Genomic DNA, 23,278 nt, shown 5'->3' on the forward strand with positions numbered 1-23,278 from the left:
AAAACTACTCAAAGTCATTCACACCTTAACTCATTTAATTCTCAGGGTAACCTATGAGGTGGGCATTACTGTTCTTTTAACAAAAACAAACAGGGGTAAAGAAACAGTGAGAGATTTTTAATGAGAAATTTAAAGATTCTAGGACTACAACCGGAGAGGAAATACTATTATAAAAAAGACTGAAAATGGTTTTAAATGAAAGGAAAAAGCTCTGATGTTTCTCAAATGCTGTCTATTGTGGACAAAATAAAATAATGCCTGCCATTTCAATATACAAGGAATGTTGCCTGCCAACAAGCCATTAACCACTGCAGCCATCCCACAATGGGCAATTCAGGACAGAGAAAAGCAGGATAGGGTCCTACATAGTTAAGAGGTATATCAAAGGAATAATTTCAACGAGCCCAGACTCCAGAATCTTCCTATACCCAGAAGAGCACTAAAATTATTAACTTGAGATATCTGTGTTTTGTGATTAGCAGTAATCTTTTAATGCTCCATTACATGTTTTTTGGTTTTTTTTTCCTAGCAAAAATTTCTTTTTATCCTGGGTTCTCCATGACCTTTTTGTAACAGTTCCTCAGAGGCTATAGTCTATGACAATGTCCCTGAAAAAAACATAATTCTCAATATTTAGGTTGTGCTTTTTTTACAGTCAACACCATATGTAAAGAAATTAAAACATTTCATTTCCATTTGGAATGACCAATATTTCTCCTAATGATTTTACAGAAATCTTACAACATCAAAGTCCTCTAGGTCTCAATTAAGTGATTCCCCCAATATTGCATGAGGCCTCTCTTTGCTATATTCACACTGTCAACTATTCACTTTTAAACAATTTGAGAAGTAGGGAGGTTGACAGGGTTAAGTGGTCCAAGATGGATATTCAAACCTGCCCAGTATCATGGAACACATCAGAGTTTACCCAGAAACACCTTGTAAGGCATAGTATTGCACATGTACACACATAAAAGCACAATTGAAGAGATGGACCCAAAGGTCTTCTCTACCTACAATTCTGTTTCTTGATGAGGATGGAAAGAAGCTTGACTCATCTTTAATGAGGAAGAGCTCTTGCCGATGTCTGCTGAACTGGACAGTGAAATAATCCGGAGTAGGATGCTTCACATCCCTTGGGAGCTTCAGAGGCTCAAGCATACAACTAAAAGGGAGTCTGTCAGCTGAGGGAATATCACTCTCCTTAACAGGCATTTTGATTCCCAACACTTCGGCATAAGTAACTAACACCTCCCAAGGGGCATGGATCTTGACAAAATAAGTCCTTCCATCTTCGGAGTTCTGTATAAAATGGAGGCAAAATAGTGGAAAGATTACTAAATTGATTAAAGAAAGAAAATTTTTATAAAACCCCAAATTAAAGATGTAACAGCATTTTCAATTTTTTGAAAAATTTCAGCAAAATTTCTAGAAGAGTAATGCTTAAAACAGTGGTACATACCTTCTTCTTGTTTAGTTGCTCAGTTGTATCTGGCTCTTTGTAACTCCATGGACTGGGACGGGATTTCCCAGGCAAGAATACTGGAGTGGATTGCCATTTCTTTCTCATATATATATGTGAGATATATATATATACATATATGTATGTATGTATAATATGTGGGTTTTCCTGGTGGCTCAGTGGTAAAGAATCTGCCTGCAATGCAGGAGGGGCACAGGTTCAATCCATGGGTTGGGAAGATCCCCTGGAGAAGGAAATGGCAACCTATTCCAGTATTCTTGCCTGGGAAATCCCATGGACAGAGGAGCCTGGTGGGCTACAGTTCACTGGGTTGCAAAAGAGTCAGATACCACTTGGCAGCTAAAAATAACAACACACACACACATACACACACACACATGTATATACACGCACATGCACGTGTGTGAGAAAGAAAGAGACATAGAAAAACAAAGCGAGAGTCTTTTTAAAAATATATTTCAGGGTCAATGTACACTAGCCTGATATCCATAGAAACACATGCGATTCTGGACAATCTCTTAAGTTTTTAACAACTAGCTATTAGCTCAGAACTGTGCTTAGGGTATATGAGAAATACACGCAAAGCATAAGGTGTACTTGCTCTTCTTACCCAGTTTCAATGTATTGCCTATACCCAGAAGAACTTTAGGTAACAACAGTTCATTACAAAGGAGAATAGTTAAGTTACAGATAGAATACATGGTATAATTCATATTTATTAGAGTTTAGTAAGAAAAAAATTCAGCAATAAATACAAAGTAGAGAATATTAATTTAGAACTAGAGTATTAGAGTTTCATGGACAGGGTTGGATCTGAAATAGGTCTTTAAAAGCAATTTGGAAAGAAATTCAATACAACAAGTAAATGGTAGGTTAGGGGGAAAAAATGTCATATTAATGAACAGAAAAATATGTCTAGGCCTTAACTAAAAGTTTGTGTTGCAAGACAGCCAGGTTAACTAGTTAAGGTGTTAGATTATAGGCCGCCTTCAAAATGAGACAGATATGAAACAAAAGCCATGTCTTTCCTTTCTCTGGATCCTGATGAGAACTATGCATGCCTATTTTTAAAGTGTTCCACTCATTACTCATCATCTCAATTTCAGAGCACTGACCTAGTTATTTACCTGAAATATCACAGGCCCTATCAACCCCAGTGTAAATGTCTGTAGGCAGAAAAACTTATTTTGCTCCCAAACACAATCTAGTCAGTCAAAGGTCAGAGTACAAGGAAACAAAACTTAAAAAACCAAGACTCTGGTATAGACTAATAACTACATTTACCATTTTATCTTCAATTTCCAACTCAAGACCAGTTTTTCTGAGATTTTGTTCAAATTGTCTTCTTCTTTCCTATGGAAAAACAAATCAGTAGAATTCTGTAAAATACTTTTATTTGCCCAGTGATAAACAGACTTGTTACACAATGACTGGGCCTTCAGACATTTCTTGGTTGTACATAAAAGCATTCTATATATTACCCCCATCTGAGTGCCATGAATGGCTTTTCACCTGTATTATAATTCATACTATAACTATAAAAATCAGTATATCTAGGAATAATCTCCAGGAAATATGCAGGACTACTCTCTGAAAAAAAAATACAGAAAACTTTACTAAATTAACATAAAACATTTTGATAAACAGAGATATATTACATTTATAGTTGGGAAGACTCAATCCTACAAAGATATCAGATATTTTAAACAAATGACATATTTAATGCAATTTTCAGGCAAAATATCATCATGACTTTTTAATCATGAAGAATAGTTTCACTCAGAAAAAGTAAAATTAAATTTAATTCAATTAAGTGCAAATAATCATTACTTGTGAGCTTTAAAACAATAATTAACTGTTCAAAATGCTTTTGGCTTTAACTGTAAGTGTGAAAAATTGTAACTGTGATTTAAGTATAATTCAAGTATGAGTTAACCCTTATGCAAGTGTGAAAAATTGCAACTGTGACTTAAATGTAAAAAATTATAACATAACTATGAAAAATAGTAAATGAATTTTTAAAAGGTTTTACTAGGATATCACAGGACATATCTTCAAGTGGATATGTCCACCTTGAGAGATCTTCAAACTTTACAAGGAATATAATTTTAATGTGCTCTTTTTCTCCAACATCTAACATTTACAACATGTGAGAATATGTTTATGAACAATTCTCCCCTATCTGATACTTTTTCACAATTGCCCTTCTCCTATGTTACCAAAAGAAAAAGTAGGCTGCAATCCTCCAGGAAAGCAAAACAAAACAAAAAAATAAAGGGCAAGAAGGACATTCAAAGTACATTATCAGTATTAAAAAAGTGAGTAAGTTTAGTTCAGTCACCCAGTCATGTCCAACTTTTTGCAACCCCATGAACTGCAGCACGCCAGGCTTCCCTGTCCATAACCAACTCCTGGAGCTTACTCAAACTCATGTCGATGGAGTCAGTGATGCCATCCAACCATCTCATCCTGCCTTCCATCTTTCCCAGCATCAGGGTCTTTTCCAATGTGTGGAAAAGACATTTCCATCAAGTGGCCAAAGTATTGGAGTTTCAGCTTTAGCATTCAGCTTTAGCACTGATTTCCTTTAAGATTGACTGGTTTGATCTCCTTGCAGTCCAAGGGACTGTCAAGAGTCTTCTCTAACACCACAGTTCAATAGCATTAACTCTTTGGTGCTCAGCTTTCTTTATACTCCAACTCTCACATCCACACATGACTACTGGAAAAACCATAGCTTTGACTAGATGGACTTTTGTCGGCAAAGTAATGTCTCTCCTTTTTAATATGCTGTCTATGTTGCTCATAGCTTTTCTTCCAAAAAAAGGGAATACCTCCTCTCATTACAGTAACAAATGCTTTTGTGAGACATGTAGACACCAGTTCTCTGACTTCAGTAAAATTGAAAGCTGAGCTAAGTATTGTTAGGTGATAGACCATTAAATATTACTTTTATGACAAATCACTTTGTAATTTGCAGCTGTAATTCAGGAGTTCACCCAAAAAAGATTAAAGCTGCTAAAGCAGTACCATTTCTATTCCAATCTACTTATTTATCTGAACAAGCCTAATTTATACTAACATGAAAAAAAGAATATACTTGAAGGAGAAGCATCTCATTCTAGGAATAATTCTCATTCATCTACAAATAAAGAAAATTTGGTTGGGCTTCCCTGGTGGCTCAGTGCTGAGGAGTTGCCTGCCAGGGCAGATGACATGGGTTCAGCACCTAATCCCGGAGGATCCCGCACGCCACAGAGCAACTGCGCTTGTGTGCCTCAGCTACTGAGCCTGTGCTCTCGAGTCTGGGAGTAGCAACTACTGAAGCCCACGTGCTGCAGCTACTGAAGTCCAAGCACCCTGGCACTCATGCTCCTCAACAAGAGAAGCCACCGCAACGAGAAGCCTGAAAACCACACGAGTGAACAGCTGCTGAGAGCCGCAGCTAGAGGAAAATCTGTGCAGCAGCAATGAAGACCAAGCACAGTCACATATGAATAAATCAACAAAATTATTAAAAGAAAAAGAAGATATTGTTTAAAGCCCCTGCATTCATTTCGTTAACTGATGCATTTAGGATGAGTTTACTTTTGATGTTTGATAATTACTTGTCAAATATTATAGTATTTCAAGGTTTACCAATTATGCACTTGTACAACTGTATTAAAAAAAAAAAAAAACCCTCAAAAAACAAATGAAAAAGCTTAAGGCTTAGACCGTTCTGATAAAGAAATAAAAACCCTTCAATGTATATACACATTTGTTATAGCAAACTTGACTGAACAAACGATAGAAGCCTCTTTAAATATAAAACACATTTAAATTAGGAAAAAAGTACACAGAAAAAAGTGGAAGGAAAATTTTAGGTGGAAAAAAGTAAATTATGTAAAATTTGAAGTGTTAAAAAAGAATTTCTTCATATAATTCATTTTTTAAAAATAAATGATGATGGGTGCCAAATTGCCATGACATTTACCTTCTAGGGATATAAATTAAAAAGTGATTTAACTGGACCATTTACAGTACACTATAAATTCTGTCCTTTGTAACTACTGAATATATGATAAATAACTGTAGATGAGGAAGACTTGTAGATGAATCAGGCTTTGGGGAGAAGTCCAGGAGTTCATTTTAGACCTGTTGAGTCTGAGATTCTGTAAGACTTCCGAGTAGAGATACAGAACAGCCATATAGGAAAGAAGAATGAAGTGGAAAAGTAAACAGAATTAGCACCAACATGGTCTTAAATTTTAAAACTGTGAGACTGGATGTATCATCAAAGAAATCAATGTAGATTGAGACAAGAAGAGGATCAAGGACAGAGCCTACGGCACTATGCTAACAAGGGATCAGGCAGAAGAAAAGATTGAAAAGGGGTGGCTAGTGAAATAAGAAGAAAACTGAAAGAATCTGGAGACTTGGAAGCCACGTCAAGAATGTGCAGCATAGAGAAAGGAAAGCTAAGTGGTGGCAGATGCTGCTAACAGGTCAAGCAAAATGAGGGTTGAGACTTGAACACTAGATTCATTTATATAAAGATAAGCAGAGTGGGTGAGGTTAAGGCCTGATAGGAATGGGTTTAAGAGAAAACTGAGCCAAAAGAAAATCGAGAAATTGACAGTAGCTGGCAGGGAAACTAGGATCAAGAGAAGGTTTTTTGTTCTTGCTTTTTTAATTTTTATTTTTTAAATAAGGAACAATTAACAGCACATTCACTTGTTGAAAGAAATGATTCAGTAAAGAATGACACAAAATGCAGTTTAAGGGAGAAAGAATTATAAAAGCAACATCCCTAAGTAGGCATACTATAACAGGCTTAAAACGTATTCTTAGAGAAGCCTGCCTGCAAGGTTGGTTCTGGTGTTTGGAAACTGGTTTTGGGGAGTGTTCCCACCACTCTCAGAACTACTGAGAGTGGCTGACTTCACTTCACCTATGACACAGTTTTGTACACAGTTTTGTCACAAATGACATAGTTTGTACAAAACTATGTCATTTATACTGAACACCTGCTTCCCTTTAGGACTATGAAATATCGGTATGAGCTCAGCAGAAGGTGACAAGTAAAATCCTACAGCGCTGCATCATTAATGAGCTTCCCTAGCAGTCAACGGGAGAAGGCAATGGCACCCCACTCCAGTACTGTTGCCCGGAAAATCCCATGGATGGAGGAGCCTGGTAGGCTGCAGTCCATGGGGTCGCTAAGAGTCAGACACGACTGAGCAACTTCACTTTCACTTTCCACTTTCATGCATTGGAGAAGGAAATGGCAACCCACTCCGGTGTTCTTGCCTGGAGAATCCCATGGATGGAGAAGCCTAGTAGGCTGCAGTCCATGGGGTGGCACAGAGTTGGACATGACTGAAGTGACTTAGCAGCAGTAGCAGCAGCAGTCAACACTTCCAGTGCAATGTCACACATTGTCGCTAGAAAAATCAAGTGCATCCCATGAGTCCCCTCCACCTGGCGAGAACTCTTACAAGCTTGTATCTGATTTTCTCTGGATTTTGTCCCATACATTCTTTTCCTTTTGCTGATTTTGCTTTACTTATTTCATTGCAATATATCATAGCCATTGAGTGTGGCTGCATGCTGTGTTCTGTGAGGTCTTTTACTGAATCAGCAAACCTGGGGTAGTCTTTCTGATCCCTAAAAATGGATTCAGGACACAAGCAGAGTTCTTGGCTTTAGACAGAAGGACAGACAGCTCATCTGTGGTAACAGAAAGAAATGCAGATTACACAGATGAAGATACTGGTAGAGGGACAGACATGATAATGAAAATTAATAATTTCTCTTCTACTTGCTTCAGTTTTCTCAGTGACTTAGAAAAGTGGTCAGCCAAGCTTGAAAATAAGGAGGATACATCCAAGATAAGAGAGAGAAAAGGTTATAAAACAGTCATCCAGCAGATTGGGAAATCGAATAATTTAAAGAAGTAAAGTGTGACTGCCAGATAGCATTAAGGACCTAGTTGAGGTCCATTGGCACAAACACGAGATAAAGTCAGTAAGTGAGATATATCTCTTTCTTTCTGATGGTTCTAGCATGTAGTAGGTAGACAGCTGGGTTTAATGAAGTTGTTTTGCAAAGTTAAGTATGACTGAGAGAGGAGCAAGGGGTTCGATGGCATATGCCATAAAGTATAATTTGATATGAGATTTAAACTGAACAAGCATAAAAAAGAGCATAAAGATAAGGAGCAGCAGTAAGAAGATTAACATAATTATATTTAATCTGGTCCTGGTGAGTTGAAGGAAGAAGGGTATTAGTCAGACAGGTGGATACTTGGTATGAGATTGTAAAGAGTTGTAGCCATTAGTAATGGCAAGTTCTAGGGGAATGAAAGGCTGAGTTAGAGACTAAGATAACTGGAAAAGGGAGTTCAAGGAACACAGAGGCCAGGATGCCAAAATAATCATCTATATATGCACTGAGATTATAAATACTTAAAAAAGGAGCTTGGGTGTAGAGTAATAGTGAACCAGGAGCTAAAATTGTTGAGAAACTTTTTGTTAACAAAATCTTCCCTGTTGGAAGATCAGGGATGGAATAAGGGCAGCAACAATGCTGGGTAGTGATAACTCTGATGAGATTTAAAGCTCAGGAGTTTTAGGGCTAAGCAAGGGAGGACGGACTGGAATCAACAAGATACAAGGAGAGCAGGCATTCATCCATCTCCGGAAAAACAGTCTGCAGGGGAAAAACCGGCACCACTTAAGAGGGCTGCTGGGGAAGGCATCAAATCCCCAAGAGGAGCTAGGCTTGAAGAACATTCAGACAAGAGCTGAAAGTGGTGACAGTGAATGAATTTTAGTGCCCTAGTGAAAGAGTTTCCAGGGAAAGAGTAGAAGAAAAGGACAGGGAGGGATATGTACAGGAACTTACATAATATCTCTAGTTTTTTACTTTATGGGACATTTATTTCTGATGTTAAGCATGTTAGTAAATGTGTGTTTATATGCTTACCCATTGCTGTTGTTCAGTCACTAAGTCATATCCAACTCTTTGAGGCCCCATGTACTGCTGCTGCTGCTGCTGCTGCTGCTGCTGCTGCGTGTCTGACTCTGTGTGACCCCATAGACAGCAGCCCACCAGGCTCCCCCGTCCCTGGGATTCTCCAGGCAAGAATACTGGAGTAGGTTGCCATTTCCTTCTCCAATGCACGAAAGTGAAAACTCAAAGTGAAGCCGCTCAGTCGTGTCCAACTCTTTGCGACCCCATGGACTGCAGCCTACCAGGCTCCTCTGACAATGGGATTTTCCAGGCAAGAGTACTGGAGTGGGGTGTCATTTCCTGCTCTGCCCATGGACTGCAGGACACCTCAAATATTTAATGGCTCAATCAGCAAAGAATCTGCCTGCAAAGCAGGCGACCCAGGTTCAATCCCTGGGTCAGGAAAATCCCCTGGAGAAGGAAATGGCAACCCACTCCAGCATTCTTGTCTGGAAAATCCCATGGACAGAGGAGCCCGGTGGGCTACGCAGTCCATGGGGTCGCAAAAGAGTTGGACACAACTTAGGGACTAAACCAACCAACCAATATTTATTAAGCATCCATTATTCTCCAACTACTCCTCTAGGCATTTGAGTATACAGTAACAAAAAAGACAAAGTCTTTGGTTTTGTGAACTTACTTTATGGTGTTGGAGACAGTAAACAAGTGGAAAAAAACCACAAATAATGTAAGTTTAGAAAGTGATAATGTAAGTTCAGAAAGAACATAATGTCAAGGCTATTTCAGATAGAATGGATTACTGAAAGCTGAAATGAAATTGAATACAAAAGATAAATATTATATTCATACATACACCTCAGATTCTGGTGGTCACATTTAAGAACAAAGGTGAGCTACAAAGAGAAGCCACTGTCCAAAATGTTAAAAAAAAAATTGAAATTACATATGCATTTTTGGGTTGCATATTTTGTAGTCTTTCCACTCAGTTTCTGCTTCCAGAAATACTCTGGGGCTGCTAACTTTTACAAAATAATTTCAGTGGAAACATCCCTATCAAATTATGGAATGTGCTTCTTTTTATTATTCCCATCTCTATCTCTCGTAAGTACTTACCGCCTTTAATTCTGCTTCTTTCTTTATGTCATCAACATAGGAAAGCACAAAATCAATTTTCCTAATCCCATCTCTGAAGAAGATAGAATCTTTGCTTTGTTCATCTTTTTTAAACTGCAGGAGACATGAATGGCACAGCTTTAAGTTACAGTTTTATTTTCAGATGGCAAAAAAAAAAAATGAAAGAAATTAAAATTTGGTCACCATCTAATTTCATTTTCAGAAAATGACAGATGAAGACAGAGCTTTCATCAATGGAAGATCATGCTTATTTTAGAAAGTCACATTCATAAAGAAGTTACATATTAAACAATGAAGACTCAAGATGAAACGAACCATATTGACTACATGCACTATAATAAAAATGTTACAATTATACCAAAATACAAAATGAATACATGTATACATTGATCCCAAAAGCATATTCAGAGAGAGACTTGTTACTTCATTAAGCAAAATATCAATTAGTCCAACAAATAATTCATGGTCACATACTATTTTAGGGGTATAATTAATTACAGACTAATTCATGAATTAGTGCAAGAACACTGCAAGAACAAAAACATAATTAATGTTCATGCTATGTTTTCATAAAATTGCTACTTTTTAATTAACTTTTTGAAGGGTTAAAATAAAATCAAGATGCAGCTGAAAATTAGAAAGCAAGTTAGCTTGCTATCTGGCTTCAATTCAAATACACTTGCACACAAATCTCCTTTTCAACATCAATTATTTAAGTGAGCCAAAATCAATCCATTGTTTAAATCTGTGTTATCAATTCTCTCAGTAAAATGATCAAACTTGCAAATTCACCCATCACATGTATAGTTCATTAATTCCTCCCCTTTCAAAACTACAAAAACATCAGAGCTTCAAAAAGAAGAGATTTTAAGTTTGACTGATTTGGTCCTCTTGGGAGTTTACATGTAATATGTAATAGTTAATATTTGGAACAGTCCACATATAATACCTAGAATGATGTAAATAGATGATACAGTGCATATCAGTGATCTCTCTAACCCTGTGATGCAAATTCATAATATAGACAACTTTCCAACTGCTTGAGCTAACTAGTGAATGGGGAACTGGGTGTTTAATTTTCATAACTGTATTTATTTCAGTGTATGAGTTTCTTTTATGGTATTCTATGCTGTTTTTCATTCAAGTCAGGCCAGGCAAATCACCCATAAAAAGGACTGGATATAGATCAGTCAAGTAAGAATAAGAAAAAAATCTCATGTTTGATCTGTGGTTTATGAACAGAATAACTGTATTTTAGTTATATGAATGCATAACTGGTATGTCTCAGAAAGAACTAGCTCCCAATGCACAGGAGGAAATGAGTGAAAAAAGAATGGAGAAACAAAAAATACTCAAGGAGTGTAGAGATTACATATCAAGATTTAGTTATTTAAATGTTATGTCTCAGTTTTTTGCACCCCAAAGGATACATAGTCATCTCTCTTCTCATAAAAGTAAAAAAAAAAAAAACAAATGAAAAATTCAAACTGTCATGTTATAGATCTTGATTATAAATCACTAAATAAAAGTGAACAAAATGAAAAATTATTTGAGCTCTTGTAAGTTGTCACAGGATTAGCATATTTTATGAAGTTCCCAAACTGGGGAAGGGAAAATAATACTAATTAGATTAAATGCAATCAAAGCAAAAAATTAGAGGGAAAAATAATAATCTTTTTGCTCTAAGTCTGGGTCAGTCATATTTTGTCTGGTAGAGTTTTTTTTTTTTTTTTTTATGACATACATTGGTAAGAATTCATATTTGAACAGCTAAATTTAGGTCCACAAAGAGAAGTTCTGGTGACAGAAGATGTGCATATAGAAATCAACAAAAATCACACTCAGAGTTTTTTTCCATTAGGGAACAAACAAAGCAGCTAGACTATTTAATCCAATTATTTCCTGAACGTTCAGTCGAAATGTGCTGTGCTTAGTTGCTCAGTTGTGTCCAACTCTTTGCAACCCCATGGGCTGTAGTCTGCCAGGCTCCTCTGTCCATGAGCATATGTAATTCCCTTCTCTCAAAAACCAAAGGCTACCTAGAAAAACCCACATTTCTATCATTATGTCATTCCCTAACTATACACTGTAAAAGTTTTTTTAAATACAGAGAAATCACTGGTAGCCCTGTAAACACTATGAGGAGAATCCCACGGATGGAGGAGCCTGGTGGGATGCAGTCCATGGGGTCGCGAAGAGTTGGACATGACTGAGCGGCTTCACTTTCACTTTTCATTTTCAGGCACTGGAGAAGGAAATGGCAACCCACTCCAGTGTTCTTGCCTGGAGAATCCCAGGGACGGGGGAGCCTGGCGGGCTGCCGTCTATGGGGTCACACAGAGTTGGACATGACTGAAGTGACTTAGCAGCAGCAGCAGACGTCCTTAGCACTGTTCACAGAAACTGGCTGAAGTCAACTGGGGCAAAAAAACATGATAATTTTGTTACACGTAACTGAAAACTATGAAAACATCTCATTCTTTTGCAGAAAACATGACATTAAGATCATTGTTTTTTGCAGTGTGTGTATCTTTTTATTTATATTTGATTGTATTTGTATTTGTTCTTGGAAATGCCTGTTTATAGTGAGGCAAACATCTGTGTGGCTATTGAATGAGGTAGTTATTCTGAGGTTCATAAACCTCAGAATTCTTCATGGGAATTCATAAACTTCTGAAACTGTATGTAAATTGAAAGTGTGTAAGTGCAAGTGCGCGTATTTGTGTGTTTGCAATTACAATTTTTTAAGGAAGAGGTTCCAAAGCTTAAATCAGACCCCAAAAAGATTATGAATCACCATTCTAAAATCTCAGTTGTCTGGGGAATAGGAACCAATGACAAACACCCTCAAATTAATAGCATTCATTACAACAAAAATGACTCAGGCTAGCAACGTAGCCATCCAAAGCACAGGCAGTTATCACTCCACGCTGGTTACCAGAAGACGCCGCCTCAGGAACAAATTGAATCGCTTGGCAGACTGTGAAGCAATCAATAGAATGTTAGCAAATCCTGCCCAGAATTAAAGAAGAGTTCCCCCAAAACAGACATGCAAACAAACAAACCCCAGTATGATCGCTCAAGTGAATATGCATGTGTGTGTGTAATACTTGAGATTTGGAAGGTGGGAGAAGACAGTAAGAAGAAAAGAAGAACAAAAATAGGAAGAAGACAATAAATGAAAGAAAAATAGGGGACTTTGGAGTAAATTTCCCTAAATCCTTTTACAGTAACTTTAAATAATATACATTTGTGGGCCTGGATTAAGAAAGAAAGAACAGAAAAAATAATGAAGGAAAACATGAGAATGGAAATGTAAAGTAGAATAGATGTAGTAGAAATTCTGTTATGTATGCCTATATACATCAGGCAAAGAAAGCAAAATTATTACAGTTATTCTGGGACCACGTATGGTATGAAAAGCTCACCCAATAATGTAAAATATTTCATTACTGAAAAAAAATACTGAAATTACCATTACCATATAAGTGTGTGTGTAATTGCCTTTTTTTTAGAAAGAGGTTCCAAGCTTTAATCAGATCTAAAAGATTAACGATCTTTCATTACAATTAAAATATTTCACTATCAGAATACTGGGGGGAAAAAGTAACTTAATTACTTAAATGCTGAGTTGTCTTCAATCTTCGGTTACCATTATCTTTAGAATACCAAAGCAATTCACTACAAAACATCTGGGATAATCAATGATATTTGGAAGGAAAACAACCTATGGCACAAAAAGGCAAGTACTATATTTCACAGTAAAATGAAATTATAAATTATCTAATTAAATTATCAATAAAGAATTTCAGTTCTTGCCATACAAAGTTTTGTTTAAACTGTTGTCTTTCTGGAAAATGCTAAAGAGACCCAGCAACTGGTGACTAAGCTGGGAAAGTCTCAGCTCTGTAAACTGAACAACCTACTATGTATAGATGACTTAATACTGCCATTATTTAAAAAAAAAAAGACAGATACATGATGGATGTTGGTCACTGTATAAAGCATATTATTTTGTGTTGGGCTGAAATATTTCAACTTAGCACTTTAATTTTCTTGGCATCTTTCATGAGATGCACAAGTTACTGCTTTTCTCAGATGTTTTACCAGAAGTCATCACAAAATTGTTAAGGGAAATGAAACACTCATACTCTAAGAAGCCACATAGGACCATATTATGACTTTCACGGGTCCCTTTTCTATTAAAATTTTTAATAAAAAATAATAATATGATTATACTTTTTTTTACTGATTTTAAAATATATTAAAATTAAAACATTTCCACGGGCTCCAAAAAGTATTTTGTGGCTCCCATGCCTGGATAATAAGTTGGCCCTGGAGTCATGGTTTAACTAGTACCACCACATTAAGAATGTTGAGTATGCAAGGTATAAAAATTTACCTAAATGACTGGTAAAAAGCCTTCTGTGATAAATACATCTAATGTCAAGTTACTTTGCAGCCTTTCCAATACACGATATCCTCACAATATAAAAATCAGTGAGCTCAGTATCAACAGCTGGTCCTGAAAAAGTACTGACTTAACATTTCTAAAAATTAATTTTAAATATATTAAATGAAGATCACCAAAGGACTTGATTACAAAATGATACAACTAACATTCCATAGACTAAAAATTTAGAATTAATAACTTTATTATACATTGCCATCATGTGCCGAATATGTTCACTTTTCATTACAAAATAGTAACACTAAACCTACTAAAAATGTATTTTTAAAATCATTCCTATTTCCTTGTACTTTGTAACCATTTGGCGTATTTACTTCTAGTTTTATCTAAGCACTGAATTTTTTAATATAATAAATGGCTACATGTAATCCACACATTTTTCTTGCCTTTTTAATAATATTACCATGATATTTAGTTCTCATATTATTATAAACTTACCATAAGCACAACTTGTATGTGTCTTTTCAATTCATTAAATTTAATCTAATTTATTTGTAAAAAGATATGTCAGAGCCTCTTCTCTATAAATAGCGTTGAAAACTTTTATTACTGGTGCTACACAGGAGTCGGCAATAACATCTTTCTTTCATTACACATAACTTGAACACCTTAAGGCCTAACTTTTGAATTGTTATGCCAGGTGCTTTAAATCTGTATATTTTTAAAATCAAAGATAGAGATAAGAGAGAGAGAGAAAGAGTAATGTCCAATTGGAAATGAAAAAATATATATATTTACATGAGGATCAAAAATATGAAGCATCTATGGGCAGATTTAACATATATGTATAATACTTGCACATTAAAAATGAAAATACTGCTGATATATACTAAAACATATCAAAACAGAGATATATTTTATGTTCATGTATTTTTGAAAAGGGTCAATATTGTTAAGATGTAAATTCTCCTGAAATTAATCTATAGATTCTAGGCAATACCAATCAAAACACCAAAAATAATTTTTTTAGACTTGTCAAGCTGATTGTAAAATTTATATGAAAAATGTAGATTTTAGAGTAGCCAAACAATTTTGATAAAGAAGAATAAATTGGAAATAATCTGATTTTCATACGTTTACTACAAAGTGAAAGCAGAGACATTATTTTGTCAACAAAGGTTCTTCTAGCCAAGGCTATGGTTTTTCCAGTAGTCATGTATACATGTGAGAGCTGGACTATAAAGAAAGCTTCAGTTCAGTTCAGTTCAGTTGCTCAGTCGTGTCCGACTCTTTGCGACCCCATGAATTGCAGCACGCCAGGCCTCCCTGTCCATCACCGACTCCCGGAGTTCACTCAAACTCTTGTCCATCGAGTCGGTGATGCCATCCAGCCATCTCATCCTCTGTCGTCCCCTTCTCCTCCTGCCCCCAATCCCTCCCAGCATCAGATTCTTTTCCAATGAGTCAATTCTTCGCATGAGGTGGCCAAAGTATTGGAGTTTCAGCTTTAGCATCAGTCCTTCCAAAGAACACCCAGGGCTGATCTCCTTTAGAATGGACCAGTTGGATCTCCTTGCAGTCCAAGGGACTTTCAAGACTCTTCTCCAACACCACAGTTCAAAAGCATCAGTTCTTCGGCACTCAGCTTTCTTCACAGTCCAACTTTCATATCCATACACGACCATTGGAAAAACCACAGCCTTGACTAGATGGACCTTTGTTGGCAAAGTAATGTCTCTGCTTTTGAATATGCTATCTAGGTTGGTCGTAACTTTCCTTCCAAGGAGTAAGCATCTTTTAATTTCATGGCTGCAGTCACCATCTGCAGTGATTTTGGAGCCAAAAAAAATAAAGTCGGACACTGTTTCCACTGTTTCCCCATCTATTTCCCATGAAGTGGTGGGACCGGATGCCATGATCTTCGTTTTCTGAATGTTGAGCTTTAAGCCAACTTTTTCACTCTCCTCTTTCACTTTCATCAAGAGGCTTTTGAGTTCCTCTTCTCTTTCTGCCATAAGGGTGGTGTCATCTGCATATCTGAGGTTATTGAGATTTCTCCCGGCAATCTTGATTCCAGCTTGTGCTTCCTCCAGCCCAGCGTTTCTCATGATGTACTCTGCATACAAGTTAAATAAACAGGGTGACAATATACAGCCTTGACGTACTCCTTTTCCTATTTGGAACCAGTCTGTTATTCCATGTCCAGTTCTAACTGTTGCTTCCTGACCTGCATATAGGTTTCTCAAGAGGCAGGTCAGGTGGTCTAGTATTCCCATCTCTTGAAGAATTTTCCACAACTTATTGTGATCCACACAGTCAAAGGCTTTGGTAGTCAATAAAGCAGAAATAGATGCTTTTCTGGAACTCTCTTGCTTTTTCCATGATCCAGTGGATGTTGGCTTAGCACCAAAGAATTGATGCTTCTGAACTATGGTGTTAGAGAAGACTCTTGAGCCTCCCTTGGACTGCAAGGAGATCCAACCAATCCATCCTAAAGGAGGTCAGTCCTGGGTGTTCATTGGAAGGACTAATGTTGAAGCTGAAGCTCCAATTCTTTGGCCACCTGATGCGAAGAGCTGACTCATTTGAAAAGACCGTGATGCTGGGAAAGATTGAGGGCAGGAGGAAAAGCAGATGACAGAAGATGAGATGGTTGGACGGCATCACACACTCAATGGACATGGGTTTGGGTAAACTCCAGAAGTTAGTATTGGACAAGGGTCCTGGCGTGCTGCGGTTCATGGTGTTGCAAAGAATCGGATACGACTGAGTGACTGAACTGAACTGAACTGAACTGAGAGTAATCAGGACAGTGTAATACTGTCAGAAGAACAGACATATGATGGGGCAAAGCAGAGTTAGAAATAAACTCACACCTACATGGTCAGTTTCCACAAAGGTTCTATGAGGAAATGATAGCACGTGCTACATATGCATAGTAAAAAGCAAATAAATTTAATTCTCACCACAAATCATCTACAAAAGTGAACTCAAAATGAACCCCAGACCAAAGGTAAGAGTTAAAAATATAAAATTGTAGAAAATCTGAGAAAATCTCCTCTACTTTGGTACAGACAAATATTTTTTAGAGCACCAAAAGCATGGTTCATTTAAAAAAAAAAAAAGAATGAGAATCTGAACTTTGACATTTTGAAAATTTGTTTTTTTTTTAAAAACAGTGTTAAGTTAAAAAAAAAAAGGGGAAAGTCATAGATTGGGAGAAGATGTTTGGAATACACAAAATTGACAAAGGTCTTGCCTTCAAACTTTTTAAAAGCCAGTAAAAGATAATCCAGTTTCTAAAATACAGAAAAGATTTGAACATACAGTTAACAGAAGATGTATGATTGGTCAATAAGCCCATGAAAAGATGTGTAACATTATCATTCATCAGGGAAACGAGAATGTCCCCTCTCAATTTCCCTCATGGGCAAGGGGGTGATAATAAATATGTAAACGGTTCCCACAAAATAATCAAGGAGAAAAAAAAAAAGAAAACCTAACAGCTTAACAGAAAAATAGACAAGATATATAACAGATGATCCAGCAAAATAAATGAACATGACCATAAATGTAGAAAAAAGATAAGTGTCTCACTCATATTGAGAGGTATGAAAGTTTAAATTATCCTAGGATACAGTAGTAAATGAAAAAGCTCCACTATCTATATCTCTCTAACAGACAGGCAAACATCTAAACTCAGTAAACACTGTTAGTAAGGCTCTGGAGAAAGAGAGCACTTGTATATTTCTTAGAAATGCAAAACAGAAGGAAATTTGGTAATATATGGTAAAATTACATATGCCTTTATTTTTGATGGTTAAATACTATTTAGAAAGATACACTTGGCCAAAATATTATAAGCCTGATTCCCAAGGGTTAAAGACTAAAAAAAAGAAAAGATTTCCAAGATTAAAAACAACCCAAAGGTCCATCAATAAAAGACTGGATGAATACATTATCCTAAACCCACACAATTGAATACTATGTCACACACTAGCAAATGAGAGTGAAATCGATACACAATACAGAGGTAACTCCAGGATGTTTTTAAGTGAAAACCAAGGAACAGAGCAATACATAGAGTATGCTATCTTTAGTGTAAGAAGCAGGGGAAATGTAAATACACATATGTACTTAGACACGGACACACAGAAAAGTAAAGGATGCACGATGCACTGGAAGGACTAACTAAAAATGCTCACTACAGAAGACTTGAGAGGAGAAAAGAAAGAAGAAACTTTTCCTTGAAATGCTTTGATTCATAGTTTCAAACAGAGATGGATTTACCAGCAAATAATGAAGTCAAAGTTTCAGTGCCTCTTACATCAGTCCCTTCAAGCATTTAGGAAGAATTCTAGCAATGTGCTTGTTCTCACGGTCAAACATTTTTGTAAGGGTTTTAAAGTAAATTATTGTCCTATTATTCTTCTTAAAAAGTGACGCCAAAATAGCATATGCTTTAGGCTCCACTTAACCTTATTTGATCTATGGTTTTCAACTTGGGAATCAGATAAGTGTTTAACATGGTCAAAAAATAAACATAAATTAAAATAAGTTAAAAAAAATTTTTTTAATAAAATTTCCGGTATTTTATTTTGATCAACCCCACAATCTTCATTCTGGAACATAAAGATCAGTATGCTAGTGAAAAGGAAAACATTTGTATCAAAATAGTCAGTAAGAAAATAACTCTGTTTCCATATCTTCCCAAATGGTATCTTTTAGTTAGTAAGCAACTAATATAAAATTTTGAATGCCTTTATTTACCTCTTAATTGACATTCAAATTTGCTAAATAAATTGTACTTCTTCATGATTATTCTTAGGTGTGCAGCTACAGGTAGGACGAGAGATGTATGGAGAAAGAATACTAAATTAGACCTCGGAAACCTGAGTTCTAACCTAGTCCAGGATATGCCCCCTAAACATATGTTTAATTTTGGTCAAATCATTAAACGTCTCACACCCTTCATTTTCTCATCTCTAAAACTGGGAAAGTAAAATGCAAGCAAAGTGCTATGCTTTATGCACCATTCTAACTAATGTGCCTGATGACACCTTTTTCCCCACAAGCAATGGATTGTTTGCAAATAAAGCATCAAATATCATGTATAAGAACTTGAAAAATAACTGTGAACTAAATAAGAGTCATAAATGCTGATTATACAAAGATAACCCATCATGTCCATGCAAGAAAGTGCACTACTGATGGCTGCTTACCCGTGGTTCTTGACAGATGAGAAAACTGGACTCTCCGCTTCTCAGGTCCTAATAGCACCATGGAGAAGACACAGCACTGTTAATAATAAGGCAATGGAGAGCATACAACTGTCAACAACAAAAACTCTAGATTCTCTATGCAAAATCTAAACCTACAACTCAGGGGAGCTATGAAACACATGAAATTGTATGCAAAATTCTGTATATACATGGGGTTTCCCAGGTGGCGCTAATGGTAAAGAACCCACCTGACAATGCAGGATACATAAGAGATGTGGGTTCGATTCCTGGGTTGGGAAAGCTCCACTGGAGGAGGGCATGGCTACCCACTCCAGTATTCTTGCCTGGAGAATCCCAAGGACAGGGGAGCCTGGTGGGCTGCCGTCTGTGGGGTTGCACAGAGTCGGACATGACTGAAGCGATTTAGCAGCAGCAGAAGAGCAACTAAGCACAGCATGGATATAACTTTTTTTCTTTTAATTCTGATTTTATTTAGGTTCTTTTGTTTCCTTAGTTGAAACTGAAAGCTTGTAAATTTTATTTTATCTTTTCAAATATCAGCTCTTAATTTCATTGTTCTTTTCTATTGTCTTTTTAGTCTCTATGTCATTTATTTCTGTTCTGATCTTTACTTTTATGAAGAGCTTTTATCATAAATGGATGTTGAATTTTGTCAAATGGTTTTCAGTATCATATTCTTTTTATCTTTGATGTGATCATATGATTTTTGTCTTTCATTTTGTCAATGTGATGTATTATGCTGACTGATTTGCATGTATTGAACCATCTTTGCATCCCTAGAATAAATTTTCACTTGACCATGGCATATGATCCTTTTAATGCATTTTTGAATTCTTTTTGCTACAATATTTTGTTAAGGATATTTTTATATGTGTTCAAGAGGTATATTAGCCTGTAATTTTCTTTTTTTGTGGTGCCCTTGTCTGGTTTTTGTATCAGCATAGTTCTGGCCTCATAAAATGAATTTGGAAGTGTTTCCTTTTCCTCAATATTTTGGAAGAACTTGAGAATGATTGATACTAAATTTTCTTTGAATTTTTGGTAGAGTTCTCCAGTGAAGCCATCTGGTCCTGGAATTTTGTTTGTTGAGAAGTTTTTGATTAATTATTAAATTATATATCACCATAAGAAAGGCTATATATGACATGCCCACAGCAAACATCATGCTCAAAAGAAAAGCTTTCACCTTTTTCTATAAGATCAGGAATAATAATATGATGCTCATTCCTGACACTTTTAGTTAACATAATATTTCAAGTCCTAGCCTGATCAATTAGGCAAGAAGAATAAATAAAAGACCTACTACATTTAAAAGGAAAAGCAAAACTGTCACTATTTGCAGATGGCATGTGTTAATATAACCAAAACCCTGAAGACTGCCCCCCTAAAACTGTTAGAATTAAATATTAAATTTAGTAAAGCTGCAGGGTACAAAAATACACAAAAGTCAGTTGCACTTCCACACACACTAGTAAAGAGTTATCATAAAGAGAAATTAAGAAAACAATCCCATTTACAATTGCATCAAAAAGAATAAAATACTTAAGAATAAATTTAACCAAGGAAGTGAAAGACCCGGAACACACTGCTGAAAGACACTGAAGACACGTAAGCAGAAAGCTGCCTGTGCTCATGGGCTGAAAGCTTAACGGTGTTGAAGTGTCCACATCACACAAAGCAATCTACAGATTAATTCGACCAACCATAATTCCAATGGCATTTTTCACAGGACTGAATTAATAATCCTAAAATTTGCCTAAACCCACAAAAGACCCTGAACAACCCAACCAATCTTAAGAAAGAAGAACAAATGTGCAGGTATCATACCTTCCGATTTCCAACTATATTATAAATACATAGTAATCAAAACATAATAGTATTGATATAAACACAGAAATATAGATGAACAGAACAGAGAGCCCAAAAATAAACCCATTATATATGATCAATTAATTTATAACAAAGGAGCCAATAAAATACAATGGGTAAAGGATAATGTCTTCTTCAATAAGGGGTGTTAGGGACACTGGATAGTCACATGCAAAATAATGAAACTAGACCACTATCTCACACCATACACAAAAATTAATTTAAAATGCATTAAAGAATTGAGTGTAAGATCTTAAATCATAAAACCCAGGAAAAAAATTTAGGTGGTAAGCTCCTTGACATCAGTCTCAGAGATAATTTTTTGCATCTGACTCTAAAACCAAAGGCAGTAAAAACAAAAATAAACCGGTGAGATTACACCAAACTAAAAAGTTTCTGCATAGCAAAGGAAATCATTAACAAAGTGAGAAGGCAACCTACCAAATGGGAGAAAATATTTGCAAATCATACACCTGATAAGAGGTCAACACCAAAATACATATACATATATATAAAAAAAAAGCCATACAACTCAATAGCAAAAAAGCCAAACAATCCAATTGAAAAAATGGGCAGAGGATCTGAATAAGCATTTTCCCAAAGAAATACAGATGGCCAACAGGCACATGAAAAGATGTTCAACATCACTAATCATCACAGAAATGCATATTAAAATCACCGTGAGATATCACCTTACTCTTGTAAGAATGGCTACTATTAAAAAGATAAGGATAACAGTGTTGGCAAGAATATGGAGAAAAGGGAACCCCTATGTACTGCTGATGGGAATATAAATTGGTACAGATACTATGGGAAACAGTATGGAGATTCTTCAAAAAATTAAAAACAGAACTACCACAGGGTCTGGCAATCCCACTTTTGGTTATTTATCCAACAAAAAAGAAAATACTAATTTGAAAAGATACATGAACCCCTAAGTTCACTGCAACATTATTTATAATAGCCAACATATGGAAACTACCTGAAGTACCTGTGAATGGATAAGTTAATAAATAATATGGACACACACACACATAATGGAATATTTCTTAGCCATAAGAAAAAGAATAAAATTTTGCCACATGCTACATCAACGGAACTTGAGGGTATTATGCTAAGTGAAGTAAATCAGACCGAGAAAGACAAATACTGTATGATTTCACTTACATGAGGAGTCTAGAAAATAAAACAAACAAAATGGAACACAACTTACAGACATACAGAACAGATGGGTGGTTGCCAGAAAAGAGGTGGTTGGAGACAGGCAAAAGCTTGAAAGGTGTCAGGAGGCATAAAGAGTCAGTTACAAATAAGTCATGGGGATATAATATATGATACAGTGACTGCAGTCAATGGTATTGTACTGCACATTTGCTAAGAGAGAATAAACATTTGCTAAGAGAGAATAAATCTTAAATGCTATCATCACAAGAAAAAACATCTGTGACTCTGTATGATGATGGATGGTAATTAGACTTATTGTGATGACATTTAGCAGTAAGAACAAATATGAATCATTATGTTGCACACCAGAAACAAATATCAGATTATATGTCAATTATACCTCAGTAAAAAGGCACTAATCAGATACTGCTAACTCTACCAAAAATAGCCATCAAATATTATTCCTTGCATTATAGTCAAGCAGAGTGTTAAGCTAAATACTATTATCTTGCATATCAAGTCTCAGCATATCTGAGTTTACATCACAGAAAGCCTCAAAACAAATCCAAACTTATGTTTTCTCTCCTATAACACCCAGAAAGATTCAATATTAAGGTTATGTGAAACATGGAATTTGCTTTACTTAAGAATTAATAAGGTGGAGGACAAAACATGAAGAATGTACTATGAATAAATAACTGAAGTACAAAGACCCAAGTATTCATATGAAGTACATATCTAACCTTGCCTCAATTTTTGTTCTGACTTATAAAAAGCTAAAACATATATTTAACTTACCTCATTTGCTTTGGAATAACGTTCTTCTTTACTGAATCGTCTGTCTAAATTAAACAATAAAAAAAAGTCACGTTAAAATGGCCAACTGATCACAATACATTAAAACTCTGAATAGGGAGAATTCAAAATGTAAAAGATCATATTATCTGTGAACAGAAACAATTTTAATTCTTCCTTTCCAATTTAGATGTCTTTTATTCCTTTTCCTGCCTAACTCGT

At 35.9% G+C, this 23,278-nt stretch overlaps 1 protein-coding gene across 3 annotated transcripts in view; it reads right to left on the reverse strand.

Annotated features, from left to right (window-relative positions):
* ANO5 (anoctamin 5) overlaps positions 1–23,278 on the reverse strand; it is an 87,957-nt gene that overhangs the window by 54,426 nt on the left and 10,253 nt on the right. For 2 of the 3 annotated variants that reach the window (XM_019954956.2, XM_019954954.2), the window contains exons 2-7: positions 23,060–23,103; positions 19,208–19,255; positions 12,513–12,554; positions 9,554–9,667; positions 2,768–2,836; positions 1,018–1,302 (exon numbers count right to left, since the gene is read on the reverse strand). In XM_019954956.2, coding sequence (XP_019810515.2) covers positions 1,018–1,302; positions 2,768–2,836; positions 9,554–9,667; positions 12,513–12,554; positions 19,208–19,255; positions 23,060–23,103 — 602 coding nt within the window. The remainder of the gene's footprint in view (positions 1–1,017; positions 1,303–2,767; positions 2,837–9,553; positions 9,668–12,512; positions 12,555–19,207; positions 19,256–23,059; positions 23,104–23,278) is intronic. The other variant, XM_070783237.1, reaches the window with a different exon arrangement.

The sequence above is a fragment of the Bos indicus genome, chromosome 29, assembly GCF_029378745.1.
Source record: "Bos indicus isolate NIAB-ARS_2022 breed Sahiwal x Tharparkar chromosome 29, NIAB-ARS_B.indTharparkar_mat_pri_1.0, whole genome shotgun sequence".
In the NCBI taxonomy this organism is placed as follows: Eukaryota; Metazoa; Chordata; class Mammalia; order Artiodactyla; family Bovidae; genus Bos; species Bos indicus.